Source organism: Haliotis asinina, chromosome 5 (assembly GCF_037392515.1).
Source record: "Haliotis asinina isolate JCU_RB_2024 chromosome 5, JCU_Hal_asi_v2, whole genome shotgun sequence".
NCBI lineage: Eukaryota > Metazoa > Mollusca > Gastropoda > Lepetellida > Haliotidae > Haliotis > Haliotis asinina.
The window spans coordinates 74049816-74073170 of NC_090284.1; the positions used below are offsets into that span (position 1 = coordinate 74049816).

Consider the following 23355-nt stretch of genomic DNA (forward strand, 5'->3'; position numbering starts at 1 on the left):
AAATATGGGTCACCTTTATCCATCTGTCCTGTCTTGGCATTATTTCATGTGGACGTCCAGAACGTGGCTGATCAATGCAGAAATGGTGTTAGGTGGCAGTTGAAATGTGCAGCCACTGTCAGTGAGGCATTCCCCCCACAGACCATCCCAATGGCCTCAAGACGTTGTGCAGATGTTAGCCTTGGCATGTTATGCATTTCAATAGCTGTTTAAGTTTTTGAACAATCACATGGGCAGGGGTTGAGCTTTCCAAAGTGACAGTATTGTGTGGCGTTCATTTGCTCCGTTTCTCTTTCCCAGAATGCACATGCAACAACATATTGCACGCCTTAAGGACGAAACCACTGATGTCATGGCATGTGCATGCATATTAGATACATGTCACTAATCTCTGAGTTTAAATCCTTATGAGTCGACACAGGTTTGATAAATTTAGATTTAAATTTTTTGTATGCACAGTTTCTCAATGTGCCTAGTATATGTAAGACAGAAAACTGATATACACATATCCACATTTACCCTAAATTTGAGCAGTTAAAGTTTATACAAGCAACTTTGTAGATTTTGATACCTTTTTGTATGGACTTACAGTAACAAATTATTAAAAATGCAAATTCAACTTAGAAAGTTGAAAAAGAATGAGAGAGGAAAAAAATCAGAGTTCAAACGATTCACTAATTTCAGTTCAGTGGGGGTAAAAAGTGGTTTCAATAGCTGTACTGCACATCGCTATGTGTGCATGCACAGTGAATTGGTTTGCAGAGCTTGACATGGGATGCCCAGATTATAAGGTCATGAGCAGGAATAGTCTAATCTTGGTTGTGTACACAACCAAGTAAGTAATTGACACGTTACATAAAAAATAACATTGATTGTGGTAAGTAACCTCTGTTACAGACAAAACTCATTGTCTTACCACGTGCAATTTGAACTTAACACCACTCAGGCTATACACAATAAACAGAGAGCCCTGAGAGCATCGGCAAATGAACCAGCCAATGAAAGTCTTCATTACACTTGAGTGCTTGCCCACCTGCTCTGATTGGGTTCGGTATTTCAGGTGCTTCGTTTCAAGCGTACTGAACCCAAGTTCAAAATATTGAACTTTTGATTTGTGATTGTAGGCTAATTGTTTGGTTTTTCAGAAGCAACAATGAATGTTATCTGTCAAAAGCTATCATGAATAAATGATAACTCTTTTTTAATTATGTATATTTTTTTGGTTCATCTAAGCTATAAGATGAAATTGCAGATATATCAAGGGAACTGTGAATCAGGAATTCATTCCCTGATTACACTAGTAAGCATGGTACTTCATTTCAGAATTAAAAAGTACAAGTGGCAGTTACAAAACCCTGTGCGTACACAATCATACAAGTGACCCCTGATACGAGGAACATCTACGATCTGGTTCATTCCATCTTTATGTATCCCGAGCTATAAATTCTCTTGATATCTCCAAAGTGGGTTTTGGCTGATTTTGAAAGTGCAATCTTGACAGTACTTTCAATATGCAGGTGTGGATTCAAATGTAAGTCAACAAAGCATGTCTTCCATTTATTTTATTGACCTCACTTGTTTTGAAAGTTTTGAAGCGAACTCATACTAATATGAGTATAAAATCCAAGCAATTTGTCATGACCCCGAATATTTTGTATATGACCAATGTAATTGAGATCTTGTGGGCCATGGTCTCACGTTATAGAAATGCTTGAAATTGTTGACGTTTTATTATTAAGGCTATTTTAACCAGTACAGTTCTTATGGAATAAGTAGCAGTTCAATATTCATCTGTTGAATTCAAAAGGTCCGTTTTGCATACACTGGAACCTTTTTCATCTGCACCCCTGATATCCAGAGGGTATTTGGATGGAATGAAATATACACTACATAGAATTATTCAGTTTTAGACAGTTTTCTGGATCCAGACAGTGAATATCAGTCACCAAAAATGTCAAAGAATACACACTTGTGTCCCACTTAACAAACGTACTTGGACTAAAAGAGTCATGCTTGTTTTGTGTGGACAATGATATGCAGTGTAAAGATTTTGTGATCAAAATTGAGATAGAGCACCTGTACCCTGGGTAGTGCACCTGCAACCAGGTAATGGCTGTTCCCTATATTAGTGCAGGTTATCGCTCACAATTTTAAGCAGATCAGTGCAAATAAATATTCAGAGGTTAATAACAGGTTGTAATTGTAAACCCCAACACAAAACTCACGTATGCAGCAACAGTGTAGTCCCGATTTTGACAGTGAAATTTCAGACTTCCGTAATTCATCTAGCCAATTGTCCCAATTTTAATAGTGAGCTCACCATTGTCCCAATTTAGACAGACCTCAGCAGGGTTATCTTATCTCAGGACTACCAGTTATGAGATATTTCTCATTATCAGATTTAAGTTACTGTTGCGGCGAAAGACAATGAACATAATCACTGGAATACTTGACACAGTCAAAGGTGGAAAATGTTCTACTTAACAAATATTTTAGGTAATGAGAAACATACTTTAAATATGCTGATAATTTTTTCTGACCATTGTGTAGAAATGCCTGATACAAAAGTAATAGCCAGAAAAAGTACACAAGAGATTATTAAGAATTAAGCTAGAAAGTGAACAAACAATCAATTGTATTGTGGAATCACCTGGGCCTCATCTTGGTGGACAAAGGTCTCCTGTAGATAAATGTAATATGATGCATTAAAGGAACAAAGTCAACTGTGTGTTGACATTCTTGGTAAAGCTTAAATTCAGTTTTTAATGAAGGTGTTATAGTTAAAAGTACAACTTTATGGATGGCAACTTCTTGTTTGTTATTGTATATTGTCACCCGTAAAGTTGTATGTTTCATTTTTTGACTCACTAACTTCAGGAATGACAATCAGACAATTGGCATACATGTATATAAAAGGAAGGTACCTTGGTTTTTAAATGGAGCAACTGAAGGTTAAGTGACAAGTGCACGTGGACATTAACTTTGTGAAATGCCAATCTCCTTGAAACATTGATATGTATGAAATTGGGTCTTTTCCAGTTAACTTTTCTTCTCTGATTTTCCTGGCACCTGGAAATACAAAGTATTAAGTGACAATATCACTTAATGTAACTGTGTCAAACTGACACATGTATTTAAGATGCCTGTCCAGATGCTGTCATATTGATGTGCTGTACTAGAGAAGACTGGCAGAAAAAGTCAACACGCCAAGTGATGAAATCTATACTAAAATATGGTTGAAGATTGATTCGATCAGAGTGGTATTAGACTCCACTAGCTATGTGTTGAAGTATGGCTGCAAGGTTGGATCTCGGTGAATAACGCAGAACAGAAATTGCTCTAGTCTTTATTAGGGTGTTGTTTGTGACAGATTTGTGGCATTTTGCCAAGGTGATGCTTTAGGCTGGCTGCTTATGAAAGAATTGTGTACTGAAAGATTTGACAATTACTAGAACGAATGTCTCCAAATGTTTTGTGTGATGAGTTGGGTACATTGAATATTATTTTGTGTCCGAAGCAACAAAATCTTTTTTCCTGAATCCATTCTAAATCAATTCTCGTAAAACCCTGCATGTAATTTCAGTTGAGATTCTCTAAATCTCTCATGGAGATCTTGAATGAAAAAAAAAATATCTTCAGAACTTTAAAGCTTACAAAATATGTGGGACTCACCATAATTAGTTACAGCCATGAAATCAGAATATTGCATAACACTGAGGCTAGTGAGAGGTAACAGCTGCATCATTTTGCTTTCATACTGTTTCGAATTGCAATTAACCATTATTTTTCCTTAACCTGACTCATGCTAATCGCTTATCTCCTCTTCCCTGGCGAAGGTAGTGGAACACCTGAAATCCCTTGAAGTTCCCTTCTAAAGAGAAGCAGATGTAAAATACACTCACCCATGTGTAGCCTCCCTTTTCCCACACCTAGGTCATGTGACCGGCCATGCTTGTCACTCTTTATCTTCCGACAAGGGCGGCTGGAGTTACCTGGAGTCTCCACTACAGCGATAAGTTTTTGAATTATTTCGGTCCTTTAACTATATTTATGTCGCATGTGGTATTTGGTTTATGTGTACATATCACAATTTGTTTATTTGCGATTATGTGTTGATATAGCACGTGTAGTCTAAATTTTAGCAAACCTGCCAACGAGGAAAAGAGAATGATCCTGTCAGCATTTGTCACTCAGATGAGGGATCAGCAGTCAACTAGTGCGGGACTGAATCTACTTCGTCGACAAGATTAATGAGGTAGCAGGGATGGTCACCCAAGACTCCAGAGATGTCAGGATGATCAAGTCCATCGACACCTTGACAACGGTGCTCAAGCAGACAAGTCAGTGTTACACTAACAAGTCCAAGTTCTCCGGTGTCCAGAGAGAGGAGTTAAATATTGAAGATTAGGGTCTGAACAACTGGAGCCTTGTACCATCAGCTGTTCCCATACAACCATCTCAAGGGGGGGGACGTCCCAGTTGGGGAATTCTCAGTGACGAATACATCACGAAGATTCTCCGAGACGACTACAAGATACCATGCAAACTACACCTTCGATCACAAGAGATGACGGTATTATTTTCGGTTAAAGAATTCCGACACATCTACCCTGAAGACAGCCTGTCGACATCAGCTACAAGCTGCGGAAGTTTTTTCATGCGCTTTACTCATCTAGACATGTGCTCGCCAAACAGAAGGGTTATGGACAAGCCTGAGTGCTAGAAAGGTTATCACCGTTTAAACAAGATTTCATGATGATCAGTTGACTGCTACACCGGTGACGTCACATCTACAACCTGATTGGTCCCAGAGAGACAGCGCCCTGCTGGTGACATCACATCTTCAATCTGATTGGTCTTTCAGAGACAACGTCCTGCGCAGAATGTGATGTAAATTGTTCTTGTCCCAGTGTCAGGAAGTTGTCTACATTAAGCTTTCAGACTTGCAACGATGGAAAGATGTTGATTACACACTAGATTAGCAAAAAACGTCTACAGCGTCATTTGGTTTTTCAGATAGCATAAAGGTCTTCTAACAGCAGATCCAGTGTTCCCAATCAGGAGATCTGCTGCAATGAATGAGAGTTTCTGAACGGACAGGCAGACAGCTATAAATAGACTCCCTTCGCATGTCAACTTGCTCATAATGAGCAGGGTTGAGGATCTGAAGACGAAGAATGATGTATCTTCACAGCATACAAGCTCAACTCAGTCTACTGGTGGACTTCACTTATAATCAGGCTACTAACTCAGCTCGGATGACTTGTGAATCTAAATTCCTTGGGATTGGATTCATCACTGCATTGAAATATATCGCTGGCCCAGAGGTTCGGTGGGTCAAAGGTCAAGTCGATGTTAGAACAAGTTCTACTCTCTCTGCTACCACTACGACAGTGACGATGTCTACTGGGTCTGCTCACGTCAGCTCAGGACATGACCAGATGAAGACGCCTACAGAATGTGTCACGGCTTCAAGTCTTGACCAGTTTACGATGCTGGACATCTGAAATGATAACCGCTTTCGTGGACTCCCCAGTCGAGAGCTTGCACAGAAACTTAAAAGTTACAGTCGGCATTCAACAACCATCTCTTTGTAGGCACGTCTCTCGAAGGATGGGGCAGCAGGAATCTGAAAGAAGGAAGATGGAAAGTGGTGATGCATGTTATGCATCACTGGTCGACAACACTGAGAGACAAGCTACTAATGATCCACACAGACAACTCACCAGTGGCTTTCTACATGAACAAGCAAGGGTCAATGAGATCGCCATCTCTACTAAACCTGACGTTTCAACACTTTGACATGGAGTCTGATTCTCCATATAAAAGCATGTCATGTACCAAGAGTCTGCAACATCATGGCAGATGCCTTATCTCGTCCTCTTTGTCCATTACCAACAGAGTGGATGCTGCATCGAGAGGCGTCTCAACTAATCATCCAGACATTCAGATAACAAGACATTGGTTTCCAGCACTGATAGAGGCACTAGGACAACCAACACTACAACTACCAGATTGGGAAGATTTTCTCGTCCATCCCCACACGAAACAGGCACATAGCAACCCATCTGCGTTCCAACTTAACATGTGGGAGGTATTAAAAATCTGTTTAAAATACAAAGGATACTCGACAAGCGCAGCGAAAGCAGTTACCTTAGCCTTACGGAACTTCACTCGCACCCTTTATGATGACAAGTGTAAGTTTGAGACATACGCCAAGAAGAAATTCTTCACAGCGATGAAGACAACATATCCGCAGATAGCAGAATATGTATGTCACCTACGATATTCCAGAGGTCTGATAGGCTCTACATTATCTACATACTTGTCAGCTCTCAGCTCAATTGTCACCATGGAAATGGGGACCAAGCTGAATAAAGAACCCAAGCTACTTGCCTTGTTACGCTCCTTCAAGCTGGAAGATCAACAACGTAGATTTAGAGCTCCAACATGGGATCTAAACATCGTACTTCAGCATGTGATGCGTACGAACCGCTTGATTGGACTTCAATTGAATTGCTAACTCAAAAGACGCTGTTTTTAGTTGCCTTGGCTACAGCTGCACGAATGTCAGAAATTCATACTCTAGACTTCAACCGCACAAGTTTTGATGAAAGAATCAACAGCCAGCCCATCGGGCTTATGATGGATTTTATTGTGAAAAATCAATTGCCAGGTCAACCGGATAGACAATTTCACATACCTGCATTATTTTCAATATTAGGACCACAGGATACTCAAGATTTATCATCATGTCCAGTTAGAGCTTTGAAGATATACACTGCATGTACTAAGTCTTGAAGGCAACGGTTCAAGCGTCTGTTTATCCTTATATACACTGAGACACCTACGGAAGTATCCCACAACACTATCTCAGTTTGGATCAGAGCTGTTATATTGAGGGCCTATAAAGCAGCAGGATTGGATCCTCTGCGAGCTTCCAACCTACACGAAGTTAGAGCCTTGGCTTCTACACTAGCGCTACATGGGAATTGCTCGCTCTCAACTATAATGGGGGGCTGTTTTTGGAAGTCAAACACAGTGTTTGCCAACCATTATCTACAAGACATAAGCACGGAGGATGTCTAGGGCATTCATCAGTTTGGGCCACTTGTCGTTGCTCAGCAACTAACAGTTCCCCGAAGGCATTGAGTTCACTCATCAGCTTTATCACGTGACTTGTGGAAGCCAGACACTCTGCAGAGTATAATGGTGGAAAGTCCATGCACGCATCTTAAACAGACTAGCATGATTGATTAGGACCCTGTACTCTTAATGAAGATACTTGTACATAAAGAAGTGTCGCAACTAGTCTTGATTACAATATCTTGACAATTAGTTGCATCAGAAACTAGCAGGACGCTAGTTACTTTCAATGTCACACATTCCAGCCAATGAAACCTTAAACTGGATGTGATCCCCCCCAGAATCTACAATGAATATTAGAAGAACAGGACCATATTATCGCCTTTGCAAGTTCCCGTTTTAGGGGGACAGCCTGCAGAATCCAGCATGTCCTGACCCACCGCTGTTTCCGTCAGATTCTGTAAGCAATTAGCATGAGTCAGGATAAGGAAAAATATGTAATTTTCTGAATAAAATTGATATTTTATACTTATCCTGACTCATGACAAAAGCCCTCCTAGTCGCCCCGCACAGGCACGCTGAATTCCTATATTTGCGTGTCGGGCGATATACAAGGAGAGAGTAACAAGCATGGCCGGTCACATGACCTAGGCGCAGGAAAAGGGAGGCTACACATGGGTGAGTGTATTTTTCCGTCCGCTTCTTTTTAGATGGGAACTTCAAGGGATTTCAGGTGTTCCACTACCTTCGCCAGGGAAGAGGAGATAAGCAATTAGCATGAGTCAGGATAAGTATAAAATATCAATTTTATTCAGAAAATCACATATTTTAGCAAGATTTGACCTGATAAACCTTGGACAACCTCCACTGCACCAGTTGAAACATCACAGCTTGTCTCAGGAATTGTAATTGCTGTGGTGTTGAAATCAAATTTGCAAGACACTTTGACAAAGTGGGAAAGGGGATTACTAAGGAATGTTCCCCATCATTATGAGTTTATAATATATCTTAATATGGCATGTTTAAAGTTTGGAGAAGAAAATGATATTTGTTCATATACAAAAGAGGCTATAAAAGTTTTATGTAAATGCTGAAGGGTAATTTCAGAAATAATATATTCATAATGTATTTTAAGTGTCTGTGATGACACTGTCAAGTCAAGTGGTTTAATTCTCCTGACTTTTAGGATCTACATTCAGTTTGCCATTCGCAATGATCAGAAGATTATGACAGTCATGATAAAGCTCAGATTTACATTTGGAAAGAAAGTAGAAAAATGTCAAGGACCTAGCACATAAAGCCATTTTATTCAAACACTATCACAGCTTCCATAGTGAAATAGGTTTATGAAATTCCCACCTTTGTGGAGCAGCTTTTTGGCTAGTTGTTGGTGTGTAGCTCCAGTATTCCTGAAGCAATGTAGAACCATTATCACTAAGTGACATTCAAAATGATCAACTCATCTCTGGTTCAGAACATACCTATTTATGTATTTTTGTTGGTTGGCACCGAGAGCAGATGACTTTGCTGCATGTAACTAGTTGATATATGCAGTGTTTACAATATTTTCTGAGTCTAATTTGCCAGTTGGCCAATAGGGCCTGCTGTCACCTGCAGGCTTTTTGAAATCTACAGGCCCTGAATGAAATCTGCAGTCCCATTTCGTCAAACCAAGAAAAACAAAAACAGACATTGTACACAGTTTTGCACTGTTTCAACAAAATCAGTTAGTAAGCCCTATGGCACAGAGTGACAGGTTTTTGTTTGTTAAAGACGGGTTAAAGAATCCCTATGCACAAACCGCTGGAACACCAGGAAGTGACACGTAAGTGACACTAGGAAGTTATCGTAACATGATGGATCATAAAGGAATAAAAACAAGGGAAGGACTCCAGTTGTAAAGAAAGACCAATAATTTTCTGAAGGCCACAAGGACCTGCAGATATTTGAAACTCCCAGCCCAGTATAGTAAGAACCAGTGCTGGGCCTCGTATATTTTGAACGCTTAATCTATGTCACATGATGTGACCAGAGTTACTTGTTAACAAACCTGGTAGTCCAGATCTTTCAGGAAGATTTGGCTTGTAAATGGCTGGCTCTGCTTGTATAAGAGCAGCCTGACTCCTATCTTGAAAACTTACTAGGTAGGGATTTGATGTTTTTCTTTGAAAAATACAGAATAGCCACTATTCTGGATTAAGAATGGCAGCAGGTCTGTCTCGAAACTTTGTACTGTGAAAGGACAATTGTGGAGGCTCTGTGATTGATTGTAGAGCATGCTGCTGGTGCTTCCACCACTTATTTAACATACAGACCTTTTCAGTTATCATGGTTATATATTGATAACTCTCAGTTTCATTGAAACATTGATCATTCTTGGATCAGGTGTCATCTTTCTCATTCTGGTTATGTGTGTACAGATTAAGGGTTGATATGTGATAAAATGATTCAGTTTTGAAATGACTTCATAACACTCTTATTAGTCTTAATTGGGTATATATGTAGATGTTTGCTAGTGGAAAGTTTTATCCCAAGTTAATCGTCTATATGAATTGACAGATTATGGTTTTAGTAACAAACATTTGTGTAAAGTATGAATGACACCATTATGGCTTACTTAGGAGCCTTGGGAGCATGATCAGCCACGTACAAGCAACATTCATCCTCAAAGAAGATACTGCTCTGGCAGCCACCTGTTCTGATTTGTTTAGACAAGGAAAGGGATAAGAATCAATACTAATATCCATTTGCACAACAGGTACAGATGGAAACATGCGGTATTAGAAGCATCCAAGCAGCTGTTACAAATTTCATTGTTATGATAATATGTATATGATTTCTAGCTAAACACACATATTGCAAGAAGTATTTTTGTACTATTAGTTCACATTTGTAACATATGATGGTCTTGAAATATTCAAAAACATATTCACAAATGTGAAACTTTTGACACACAAAGGCATTTGAATGGTGGTAAAAGTCCAAGTTCTATTTTAGAGCTAAAATATTGGACTTGGAGCCTTTTGGGATTTTTTTGGTCTTTTTTTCTTCCACTTGTTTCAAGTTTTCAATATGAACCTTTGAGTCAGGTTTGGACAAACTTATGGACTAACATCTTGTTGCAAGAACTATTTGACACAAGCAGGAGATCATTGGAATGGTATGTAAAACTATACAGTAGATAAATGAAGTGAATTTGAGGACAGTGTAGAGAAAGACCATGTGTTGCATGCAGACAATTCTAGTGTAGATGTGTCAGCTGAACACACTTTCATCACCAGCCACGTTCACCAAGTGGGAAAACACAGGAATGCAAGGCAAAGGATGATGTCAGGTTGAGGGTTTGATCTACAGCATGGAATTTTGAAGTAATAATATTGTGTCTTCCAGTTAGCCAAAGATACCATAACTGTAGATGCATAAACAAGGGCTGTTTACATCATGCAAATGACAGTCCTCCAAGCAGGAATGAATGAATGGAATGAATTCAACTGTTTGTGATGAATTTATCATATGCAGCGTGGCTTGCCCCTTTATGTAACATTTTTTATGTACCAGTCAATTTCACTCTCATATTTGTTTCAGTAACTGTCAGTCACTATCAATGTCAGAAATTAATATTTTAAACTCCTGCAAGACTGACCTGCTGCAGGGTTTCCATGTACCTAGTGGTATGAGAGAGCAGTACTCGCGAGGAAATGTCACCCTACTCCGGAAAGTTTTATTGTCCTTGGCTCATGGACTTAACTTAAAGGTCACATGCAACCAAAAAATCAAACATAATCAAAACACAATTATCACTTATTCATGACATCTAATATACATTGCTGCTTGTTAAAAAACAAATAAACAAAATTAGAAGCAATATTTTGTACTTGGGCTTACTTCCCTCGAAACGAAGTCCTCGGGAGACCGACCCCAGTCATAGCGGGTGGCTGTGCACTCAAGTGTAAAGACGGCTTCCAATTGGCTGGTTCATTTGCTGTTACGCTGAGGGCTCAATGTGTGTACAGAAAGATGATCTGTTTGATGGGCATTTTATAAGTATGGCAAGTCACAAGAAAGTAAGATTCTTTATGGATAACAACTACTTTTATTGTACTTGATGCATCGTTTCAGTATGGATTCATATACCGTTGTCAAACAAAATCATATACACCAGAATAAGTAGTTATCCTTAGAGAATTTATATAGAGATGTTGGGTTTTGTAAATACACCTTTTCTGAATTTGAGTTCAATCAAATCAAATATCATCCCAGCAGAGATGGTGAACTACTGCATGACTGGAAACTGTCATTTGTCCAAGTACAAAGCAGGACTTGAAACTGACAAGAGTTTGCACCAGTTTCCGTCAAATGCAGTCATCCTAAAAAATGTAGTTTGTTTGCAACCCACAGACATAAAAATTTGTCATGTGTACAAGTTCACACCTGCCTAATTACATAATGTGGTAGAGACTGGACTGGGGTGCACGAGTCATAAATCAATTTATTTTGTTAAATCAATTTATTTTGTTTAAGGCGTATAGCTTGATGTGTGTTAAGTTCAAATTTCATGTGGTCAATGATTGAAGCTGTGTATTATACATTGTCTTTAGCAGACAGACAGGCAGACATACAGTTGTCAATAAACCAGACATTGAGCTTTCCCTGTGACAGAGGCTGCTTACCACAATCAACAAGTTTATATGTAACTAGCAGATTATTTACTTGTTTGTGTACACAACCAAGATTAGACTACTGCTCACGACCTCATACTCCGAGCATACATACTGTTTCAAGCTCCATGAACCTATTCACTACGCATGCGTTATGGGCGCAGCGCAGCACAGCTGTTGAAACCAGTGAATTTAGTGAATCGTTTGAACTCCGATTTCGTGGGGTTTTTTTTCGTGTTTTTTTTCCAACTTTACAGGTTGAATTGGCACTTTTCATGATTTGCTTTGGTAAGTGCATACCTAAAGGTATCAGAATCTGCAAAATTGTATTTTACGTTGCATGTGACCTTTAACCTTAATTTCAACTCCTGAGTATCTAGCTGAATCTGAAAGAGGCCACAGACCTACTAGTGGCCTGAGATGGATAATTATTCATGTCATAAATATGAGGCGATGATTAAGATGAATAGTTATTCAAGAAAAACATATTTATGCATTTAGTTTTATTCTCTCTCTCTCTCTCTCTCTCTCTCTCTCTCTCTCTCTCTCTCTCTCTCTCTCTCTCTCTCTCTCTCTCTCTCTCTCTCTCTCTCTCTCTCTCTCTCTCTCTCTCTCTCTCTCTCTCTCTCTCTCTCTCTCTCTCTCTCTCTCTCTCTCTCTCTCTCTCTAACACATTATGCACATATACAGTGACTTAACATATTCCATAGGAGTGCAGTACCTTTCCTATGTTACACTAATATATAAGTACGGAAAGTGGCATATTTTCCTTCTTATATTATTAAGGTCTTGTACACATGTCGTCACGATATGGCTGAAATATTGCTGATGTGACGTTAAATATTAACTCGCTCGCTCTTGTACATACCATCTTTTGGCTTGATGAAGTTTATATGTTCAAAGTTGCAGGTTACACTCTTGACAAATTCTTGATAAAATTAGGGCATATGTTTGATTTGATCAACAATTTAGCCGACATTCATATACTGGGATAAACAAATAGAGGATCACAGGAAAATTCAAGCATTCCTTTAAAATTTTCCAGTTTATATCACCACAGCTCTATTCAAAGCTTTAGGGATGAAAAGTATAAAATACTGCCACAGTGCATGCATTTTCCTGTGATACTTTATTTATTTCTCTCAATATGTATAGTCCTATATATCAAGTATGTTACAGCAATATTATAACCATGGTCACGGTAAAGAAATCCTGTACTGTCAGAAGTGTAATAATTCATGGTTGTTATTGGACTTTATTACCCAAGTGGCCAACATATGGGTAGTTGCATACAAATCGTGTACATCACATGAGTCGTATCGTGTTGATCCATCCCACAATGACTTGACCTGAGATTCTAACAGTTTATTTGGATAACTAAAGACCTCTCTGATGATTTGATTGGATGACAATATTCTCTTGCAGTCTCTTTATGAAACTATTTCTTTATTGAAAAGATAGAAAGAACTGAAATGCACTATTTTGTCAATTTTAGAAAGGTAAGACATGTATAGTAAATAAAATACCACACTGTCTCATTACATACTTGTGAGAACACTCGGTGTAATGCATATTTCATGAAACCGTCTGTGGTATTCTCTATGTAGTGTTTTTATTGAAATGAAAATATTAAAGAACAAATAGATTTTTTTGTAACAACCATTCAAATAAGAAGGCATGTGCGTAGCCTTAATCAGAACACCATTCATTCATTTTTTATTCATTCTTTGAAAACTTGTCAATTAATACCAAGTGATTAAATATTGCCAAACCGTTGTCTGCACTCTTGCCCGCCAATGAAACCTCAGGCAGGCTTCGTAACTATGTTACCGAATTACTGCAGTGATTTACAGTTGGTTGTATGAAAATTTGTAAGAAGCTTAACATTTTGCTAATTTCTGAAAGTCAACAAAGACAAGCCAAATCATTGTGTTCGCTGTTAATTTCTCCAAGGGGTTGGGCGATGGTGTTACCATGAACAGATTTCCACCAGACCCCGTAGTTCGTGCTAAATGGGTTGTTTGTGAGTGTGAAGCGAGCTTTGTGGAAGCCTGTAGTATATATCTTAAATCAGATGGTTCAATCCCCGGCCTCTCTTCCAAGATGAAAAATGCTATTTAGATTGGTTTTTAATACATTTTATAGTTAAAAAATAATGAAAACTACTCACTAGTTGTAGTAAATGATTGATGATGTAAAAGATTTTACATACCACTTGTACCATAACAGTTTCTTCCTCAGAAGGGAGGTTGTGGTCAGGGTGATAATATTATTGTGAGTAGTAGTATATGTACACCCACCTCTCTCCAAGAGAGAAAGACATATTTTATTGCCAGTAGAAAGTAGTTTAAATTTTGTAACTTGGTGAAAACAAACCTATACAGCTTTTATTTTCTGACAGGTGGATGTTTGCGAGAGGGCACAGCCATTTTTCTTAAATAGTTGCATCACAGCTTAAAGTCAGTTTGGGAATCAATTAGATTATTTTTGATTTCATCAAGTTAGAAAATCAAAAATACTTCCTACTTGAAGCTGCTACTACTGACTTCTTATAGTCATTGAGACAGAGATGCAAGGAAAGAAACTTTCCAAAATTTCCAGTGAGTCCTGTTTGTATTTCACTAGTCCAAAGTAACATCTGTTGATTTACTTAAAGATCAATACAGAATTCACTGGCCACCAGGACCACGTCAGACTTATCACTTAGTGGTCCATGTCTATTTGTAGTTGCCAGTGACCATAGGACCAGCGTAAAATTTCACACTTAGATATTGGAGTGCAAATGTTTTTATTCTCTGTTTGGGTGTGTCTTGACATGCTTCATTTGACTGATCTGATAACTGAAAACCTTTGTGATAACCACCCACTGTGATAACAAGTATATTCCAACTTGAGTACTTGGTACAGACATTGTACATATCACTGGTGTGTTTCACATAGTCAAGTACTCATGTAAAACTGATCATGGACATGAAATGATTATTGGATGTAAAAGTATAGGTGATGGGGGGAACAGGATCAATCCATACAAATTTTGCTAATCTGATGCTACATAATTTCATAAGCCGATTGGACAGTATTTTGGTATTAGCGTAATTGTGCTCAGTTTCAAATAACATTGGTTTAGCAAATTGGTGTTGATTGATCAGCAATTCAGATTGGAGGGTTGCATATCTGTGGTGTGCCAGGATCCCCTGATCATGGTTCCGTATCATCAGTTGTCCTGATCACGTTTCTTAGTTTGTCAGGGTTATACCTGGCTTATTGGTTTCTCCGAAGTGATAGTTGAAATATTGTTGAATGTGGCATCAGACTCTCTCACTGACTACTGTCAGTTTTGAAATTAATGCCAAACTATATGTGTGGTCTTTTCTGGCAATCACTATTTATCCTTATTATTGGATATTCCTGTGACTAGCACATGCACAAGGCGCTGGTACTTTTTCCCACCGTCACTGGATGTGAATGTCACTGGCATATCATATTACCAATCTCAACACCCCAGGGATCATACAATACTTGAAGTACTCAGTGATGTAGTATGGACAACCTCCCCTTGTATCCTCTCAGGTAGAAAGATTTGATGAATGGAAAGAGTAAGATTTGCAATGCATCATTGCTCAATGTAACAATTTACAGTGTTTTGTGCTTAATGTTGTGGTAGGAAATTTTTCATGTGCAGAGTTCATTGTTCATTCTAGGCTACACCCATGTGCCATTCACACACTAGTATTTAGCATGGCACACTACAGGTATGGGTGGGGAGTGTCGGTATACCCATAAATATAAATCTGAAACATCAGTTTTTGCTAGGCAACTGGAGCAAAACTCAAGATTGCCAGGTCTGTTTTTTTTAGAACTGGTGTGTGATGTGACTAATAGTCCATATTTTATGCCCCTGCCATATTTGGCTGTGGCCATGTACAGTTACTTTGTGTATCCGTCCCTTTGAAACAGGTACCGTACTCTATCCACTTCTCCATAAAAAACACTCTGTAGACTTCAGTGAACTTACATGTGTGCTGTCTTTGGACTCTAATGGTGTGCATATGATATTTTGTTTTTGTATTTTATTGGGTTTTTTAGTAAGTTAAGAGACAGTTGAACTTAGATATGTTTTGCTGAATTTCTCTATGATAATAGTGTAATAGGGGACAAAGGAGGGATGTATGTTATCTACTTCTCCTCAAAAACTACTGTATAGAATACATTTAGATTATGCAGGTGCTTTATAGGGACTCTAAAGGTGTGCATCTCATATTTTGATTTTCTATTTTGTTTCTTTTTCCCATTTTAATGCCATTTGAAATTTCCTAAATTTTGTTGAATTTCTCTCTGAATATAGTGTTATAGGGGAGGTGCATGTTATCCACCTCTCCTCAAATACTTCCTAACGGAATTCATTTAGATTATACATGTGCTTTATTGAGACTCTAAAGATGTGCATCACATATTTTGATTTTGTATTTTATTTATTAATTTTTCCAAATTTAATGGTGTTTGAGATTGCAAAAAAATTGTGGAATTTCTCTCTGAGTATAGTGTTATAGGGGATGAAGTCTATCCACTTCTCCACAAAAGCTGCATAACAGAATTGATTGAGCTTCTACATGCGTTTCACTGGTGTGCATCTCATACCTTGTTCATCCAATTTCTGAATTTTGTCACTTTTACACATGTTTGAACTTAGTTTAATGTGGTTCTATTCATCCTGTTCATCCCATACAGCAGGGGCTGTACTTTATCCACTTCTCCTCAAAAACCACTGCACAAATCTCATTTAGCTTACATATGTATTTTATACAGACTAAAGGTGTGCATGTCATATTTTGTTTTTGTATTTTATAGTTTTTATCTTTAGAGACATTTGAACTTAGATAACTTTTGTGGAACTAGGGGATTAAGTCTATCCCCTTCTCTACAAAAACTGCTCAACAGAATCAATTAAGCTTATACATGTGTTTCATTGGGACTCGAAAGGTGTGCATCTCATAGTTGCATAGATGTTAATTGAACTTGTTTGGTAGAAATTAATCACCTGTTCCTGTTCCCCCTGTCACAGTAAAAGGCAATAGAGTCTGAGGGCTCCAAGGTCCTTTGTAAGATATATTTTTTTTTCTTCATTAGGGAACAAGAAGATATCAGAAAGTCATTTAGAATTTGCGTAAATAATGATATAACATAACTTGTTTTTTATAAAACCTATCTTTTATCTATCACTTTTACTGAAGGATACATTCTTTTCAATAAAATACCTGTCTTGTAAATAACATCAAAAATGTTTAAGATCAGAGTAGTTTTTAAAACCTTACATTTATATCTGGAGATTTGATTAAAATTCAGTTATATGCATCTTTGATAAGCCTTTCGAAAGTCATTTTCTCTCCAGACTGCAGTGTTGAGTTTCATTTATTCATTATGGGTGAGCAGTTGTGTTGAGAAGCATTAGCAGGGGTGGAATTAACAATTCTTACAGTACTCCAGTACAGTTGCATATGTAAAATCACTTGTCCTGATAATTTTTCCACTATACCAGCCAAATTTCTTGTTGATTTTTTAAAATAAGAAGCATAATTAACGTTTGAAAGTCAACTGGACACTGGTACAGCATCACGTACAAATTTGCCTGCCCGGCAGAAAAAAAACGCTGGAGTGGGACGTCGGGCAATAGGTTTTGTCCACCCCTGATAACTGAAATATTTCTGAAATTGTTCAAAAATTTTATTAGAAACTTGCATGTACTCAAAATTTGAGTTATGTTTTACAAACACTTACTGGAGTGAAGTCACCCAGAATGCTAAGATAATAGATCATGGCACCCACTGAATGTGCAGCCAGTGAAATATGACATAAGACACTTACAATTGCTATGTTGATGTTTTACACCTTTTCACAGGTTTGTACTTGTGTTCCAACAATTGTTGTACCAGAGGTATTTCTTCATGTCGACTAACAAGAAAGAAGGGTAATGCTAATCATGTTAATACTGACAGCAGCATCAACAGAAGTGGTGTGTAGAGTTTCTCCATCCTTTGATACCTCCTCAAGGGTACTGAAAGGAGCGCCTTTGGTTCTGAGGTAAGCCTATCTGTAGAAGAAAGTCTTTAGAAGAGTCAAAAAGGAAGAATAATCACTGCGTCAGTGACAGTACTCAATCAACAGTGTCTTCCATTATCTGAACACAAAATCAGTGAAAAGAAAATCATTGAGAAAACTGTAATAGGGATCCAATGAGATACACTCCTCCATGTCTCTAATCCAGTGGACTACCTGCGCTCCTCCATGTCTCTAATCCAGTGGACTACCTGCACTCCTCCATGTCTCTAATCCAGTGGACTACCTGCGCTCCTCCATGTCTCTAATCCAGTGGACTACCTGCACTCCTCCATGTCTCTAATCCAGTGAACTACCTGCACTCCTCCATGTCCTGCACTCCTCCATGTCTCTAATCCAGTGGACTACCTGCACTCCTCCATGTCTCTAGTCCAGTGGACTACCTGCATTCCTCCATGTCTCTAATCCAGTGGACTACCTGCGCTCCTCCATGTCTCTAATCCAGTGGACTACCTGCGCTCCTCCATGTCTCTAGTCCAGTGGACTACCTGCACTCCTCCATGTCTCTAATCCAGTGGACTACCTGCGCTCCTCCATGTCTCTAATCCAGTGGACTACCTGCATTCCTCCATTTCTATGATCAGTGGACTACCCCATCCATTTGGTTACCTCCTACCTCATAGCAATACATACTTGGGACAATTACTCCCAATACCCATAACAAAACTCACTCTCTTAAGAATACAGTATCATCAATGAACTACAGCCTGTCTTCTTTGGGCAGTACAATGAGAACCAGGGATTGGCCAAGTCCTTAATGGGGTTGTCATTTGGATTCTGTAGTGAAAGGAAATGAAAAAGAAGAGTTCTGATTGCTGAAATGGATAGAACCCACAATTATTCTAAAATTGTCACTCTATGTGATCTTCTTGAAGTTGAAACCACCTTGCATTAGTCCAGCAATCAATACCACATGGTGTATAATGGCACTTGTAGGGAACGATCAGATGAGATCTCTTCACTCCTGACTTTCCACAATGAACTAGTACCAGCTGGTGCAGACAGGTTCTCAGGAGTTAAGTTTATAGACTATATCGCATAGATTGATTCATATTGTCGACAACCTAACATTTAGCCCATGGACTATTACTCATCCACAGGCAGCTGCCATGAAGACATCCACTTATTTATTTCATGGACTTCCCCAATGAATTGTAAATAAGATTCACACTTGAATACTGTATTGTATTACTTCTTTCACTATGCCAATTGTGTTGTCTTCCACTCGTCTTAGAATTGTGTGATTTTCATATCATGCAATATGAGATCATAACAGATTGTGTTATCTGTAACACCTGATATACAAATGATGTATGTACAGCCTTTTATACACTTATCATCAAGGGTCACTCATATCAAGGTGTGTCCAGCACTCATAAAAGCGTAATCGTAAACCCCAGATACACATACCCCTACCTCATCTTCACCTGTGTTTTGGTGAAACCACTTTATAAAAGGCATTGTATTGTTACCTGTAATATAATTTCATTTTTATGATTTAAGAATAAAGGTTTGACGTTTCCACATGAAGGGTAGAAAGTTTAAAAATACCCTGTTCACATGCACCTGGTTGACGTATGTGAGTATAATTACATGTATGCAAATATACACACATGTCTAGATGTATGTTTACTATGCGTTGCATGATAAATAAGTAAGGTACGTAAATAGGGTATGTAATTGTAAATATTTTTTTCATTCAAATATTTATTCATGACTTGGGCAAAAGCTTGACATTGTAGTAGACATGATGCAGGACTATCTAAGAGAAAAGTTCCCTACCAAGACAGGCATTGTTGGACGTTATGATGAGATCAGGAAACAACAAGGATTGGTATGACAATTCTAGAACAACTAAGGATGGATTTGAGTTGGTTCATACCAAAGAGGAAGAGTATCCCAAAAGAAATCTATGTATGTCCTCCTTAGGTATACACATGGAAAATGTTGCTATTGATGTATACTGGCTTGCCTCAAGTGCACAGTACAGAAGAATAGTCGCAAATCCATTTGGAGTTGGTAAACAATGATCTCTGATTTATTAATGCTTGTTCAGTTCTTGAAGATTGTTTACTACTACTAGACGAATCTGTGGTTTTCTGTAGCCAAAGTTTCCAGAAAAAGTGGAATTTCCCGAACTGTATGGGGGCAATCGATGGCTGCCACATTGCCATAATTTGTCCACAAATGACTACCTGAATAGAAAAGGATGCCCATCACTGATGCTTAAAGGAATATGTGATCACAAGTATGTGTTCAGAGACATTAACATTGGGTGACCTTGTATCCTCAACGCAAAAGTGTTGGCAAAGTTTTACATATTTTGTCGAGATAAATCTTTTTAATTGCATAACCAAATCTGTGATGACAAGTGAGATTAGCACCAGGATGAGGAGGAACTGGGGATCATGACGCCCCTGCTGGTGATGCTACATCCTGCCCATCAGGTCACCAGGTCCATCAAGACGTCATATGGACTTTCGAGGTGAACATGATATAGTTTCATCTGTGAAAGAACATTACCATTGTATTCCAGTAGAAATGTGAAAGAAATGTGAAGAGTCCTCTTGTTCATAAACATAATGTTTGTACAGAAAGTTTATCGTTGGATGATTCTGACAAATAAAAGTTAAAACAACCATCAGCTGCACATGAGCATTTATCACGTACAGCCACTTTTTTTGTGAACATGTGATCCATTGCTTTTTAGATATTGTGTGAAGCACATGCTTTTCCAGTTCAGTGATAGGGTGTGATGGTCCGTTTGGACCAAAATTTTTAAAATTGCTCTTGGATTCACATTGTCTTCATCAACATAGAAGAACATGACACACTGGTAACACGTCTTCATGAACATTGTTTTTATCTGTATAGAGGAATGTGACACATTGGTTTCACTGTCTTCATCTGCTTACAGGATTTGACACATTGGTCATGTTGTCTTCATTCTGCTTTAAGGAGTATGACATGTTGGTAACATTGTCTTTATCTGAATAGAACATGACATGTTGGTCACCTGCCTTTATTTGCATTTAAAACACATTGGTTACATTGTCTTCATCTGCATAGAAGAATATGACACACTGGTCACATTGTCTTCATCTGCATAGAAGAATATGACACACTGGTCACATTGTCTTCATCTGCATAGAAGAATATGACATATTCGTCACATTGTCTTCATCTGCATAGAAGAATATGACACACTGATCACAATATCAATATTTGTTTAGAAGAATATGAACTACTTCCCTTTTGCAACAAGTCTGTTTCTTGTTGGCATGGTCATTGAATATTCTTCTTGCAGTAACTGTGATATGTTCTAGAACTGTTCTAGAACAGTTTTGTGATTGTATCATAGTCCTTCTGACCCACCACCCACCAAAGTACTGACATAGGATTTATGACTGGCTCAAGTGAAGTGGAATCAGCTAAACAGTATTAGCAAGCCGGGTCATACATCACCCTGGACCAACTGTTTGTTTTAAGGGAAGTGTTACGCTTTTAGTATGGGCTGTTCTAACTGATACTTACATGCCTAGACATATTCTTTTTCTTCTTAGATAGCTATGGTCATTACCTTCCTTATCAATTACCTTGGATATGAAACTTGGGTTGTCAGTCAAATCTTCTGAACCACTGTCTTTAAAGTTCATAGAATGTCAGTGTTGCCTAGTCATGGCATGCTGTCATTGTATATCTATAGGATTACTTTAAACTTTTGCAGTTATTTTTCTAAAACGAGATGAGCTCCAAAATTGTTCTACCCAAATGAGCTATCTTAAGGTCAGGAGTCAGAACAACCCCGACCGTGTCAGACCATGGAAAGTTTCTCTTCAAAAGTATGACCCTGAATGTTAAATGTGAATTATAGATATAAGCCCAACCCTGCCTGCCTGCCACAATATTTCCACTGTCATGGCCTATGCAGATGATGCTCCTATGACTAGAAGTTCTCAGCTTATATGTAAATGTGATGGCATTGATCAAGGTGTGATTGACAGCAGAGGGGAGGGCTCTACGTCAGTGCCACATCAGCATATGGTTATGGTGTGTATTTAAAGCGATCGCCAGCTATATTCCTGTGCAACAGATTGTCCTAACGGCTCTGGGCATAGAGCGGGAACACAACCACTGGTCATAATGTCGGGATCTGCGTACCAAGGATATTATATGAAGGTAAATCCCTTGTAGATAAGAAAACATGGCAGGTGCTTCCTTCTCAGGATAAAAGAACGGACTTTTCAAGAATGGCATTAAAATTTATTTCGAAAGTGTTGAAATTGTGAGGAATGTACTTGTTGGCTTAAATGGTTTAATCATGGCTGATTTATTTATATTTAATTTTGAAAGGAATATTTATGAGGCAGCAATAGGTTTTATATTAAAAGGTTTTGTTGATAAAGAGAAAATAATCTGTAATTATTTATTTAATTAGGAAAAAGTATAACATTGCTTATTAAATTGATAGATGTTTTCTATCAGAATGTTGGGATTTATTGTTGGAAAAAAACCAAAGTAACCCCATCTTATTTTATGTTTATTATAATTTCCTTCATTACAACAGACATAGATGTATCTACCTCAGCAGTGACTTTACAGCAGCAACTTTACAGTTGTTTTACAATAAAAGCAACTATAGGGAAGCAATGATGAGTTGGCCAGCAAGCTTAAACACTTGAGAAGTTTGTTTCTCTGCATCCATATTATATGTAAAAGTATTATTTAGCATCCCTTGTTTCCACGAGACTGGTTTATTGCTAAGATAATGCAACACCACTCGCTTGCTCACTCACCCACCCACTCGCTCACTCACTGACACACTTACTCATTCAGTTACTGTATATGACAATAAAAAAGTGAAAATAGAAGGCCGAAAGGATACCATTTTAAATCAGACAAATACCCTGATGAATGCTACCCTGTTTACTTGAGTGGTCATCCTGTAAGAGTACAAGGAAGCTATTGGTGGTTGATTGTGAAGAACTGAAATGAACCAAATGCAGTTGTGTCCTTTGGCTATGTTATGATCAGATTGTGGAATTGAACACTAGATTCACTCACTTAGTCACTCACTCAAAATATAAGGTCAGACAAAATGTATTTTATTCTTTTTTTTTTTGTAATGGTAAATGACCTGTACAATGTAGTTTCGTCAAGTTTGATGACCAAAAAGAAATTATGGCATGCGTGGTTCAGAAATAATCTTTATCTATTTTTATTTTTGCTGGTATTTTTAGGTCATTGTTGTAATCTGTACATGCTTGTAGGAGGTGATGAGGGAGGCTGCAGTGTAGTATGAAGTGTATAAACAAAGGCTATTATGCACAGTATCACCAATACATTGGTGATTAAATAAAATGACAACATTAATATTTAAGATTTGCTTTGAATTTCTTTGAAGTCTGAAATCAAAACATAAATGAGATTTTAAAAAGGCTGATTTCTTACAACTTTTAGAATCAGACTATCTGAATAACATCTAACTAAGTTTTTA

The 23355-nt window shown here is 38.1% G+C and overlaps 2 protein-coding genes across 4 annotated transcripts in view; one reads left to right on the plus strand and one right to left on the minus strand.

Annotated features, from left to right (window-relative positions):
* The window catches only part of LOC137285262 (multiple inositol polyphosphate phosphatase 1-like), a 32816-nt gene extending 30457 nt beyond the window's left edge, over nucleotides 1-2359 (minus strand). Inside the window, exon 1 of one of the 2 annotated variants that reach the window (XM_067817574.1) lies at nucleotides 2321-2359. The gene's annotated coding sequence lies outside the window, so the exon portion shown is untranslated. Of the gene's footprint in view, nucleotides 1-2225 lie in introns of both variants that reach the window. The other variant, XM_067817573.1, reaches the window with a different exon arrangement.
* LOC137285260 (bifunctional 3'-phosphoadenosine 5'-phosphosulfate synthase-like) overlaps nucleotides 1-23355 on the plus strand; it is a 55846-nt gene that overhangs the window by 1645 nt on the left and 30846 nt on the right. Inside the window, exon 1 of one of the 2 annotated variants that reach the window (XM_067817570.1) lies at nucleotides 21951-22037. The exons of the other annotated variant lie outside the window; for it this stretch is intronic. Within the exon in view, the coding sequence (XP_067673671.1) occupies nucleotides 22002-22037 (36 nt within the window). The 5' untranslated portion in view covers nucleotides 21951-22001. Of the gene's footprint in view, nucleotides 1-21950; nucleotides 22038-23355 lie in introns of those variants that run through there. 2 annotated transcript variants of the gene reach the window in all.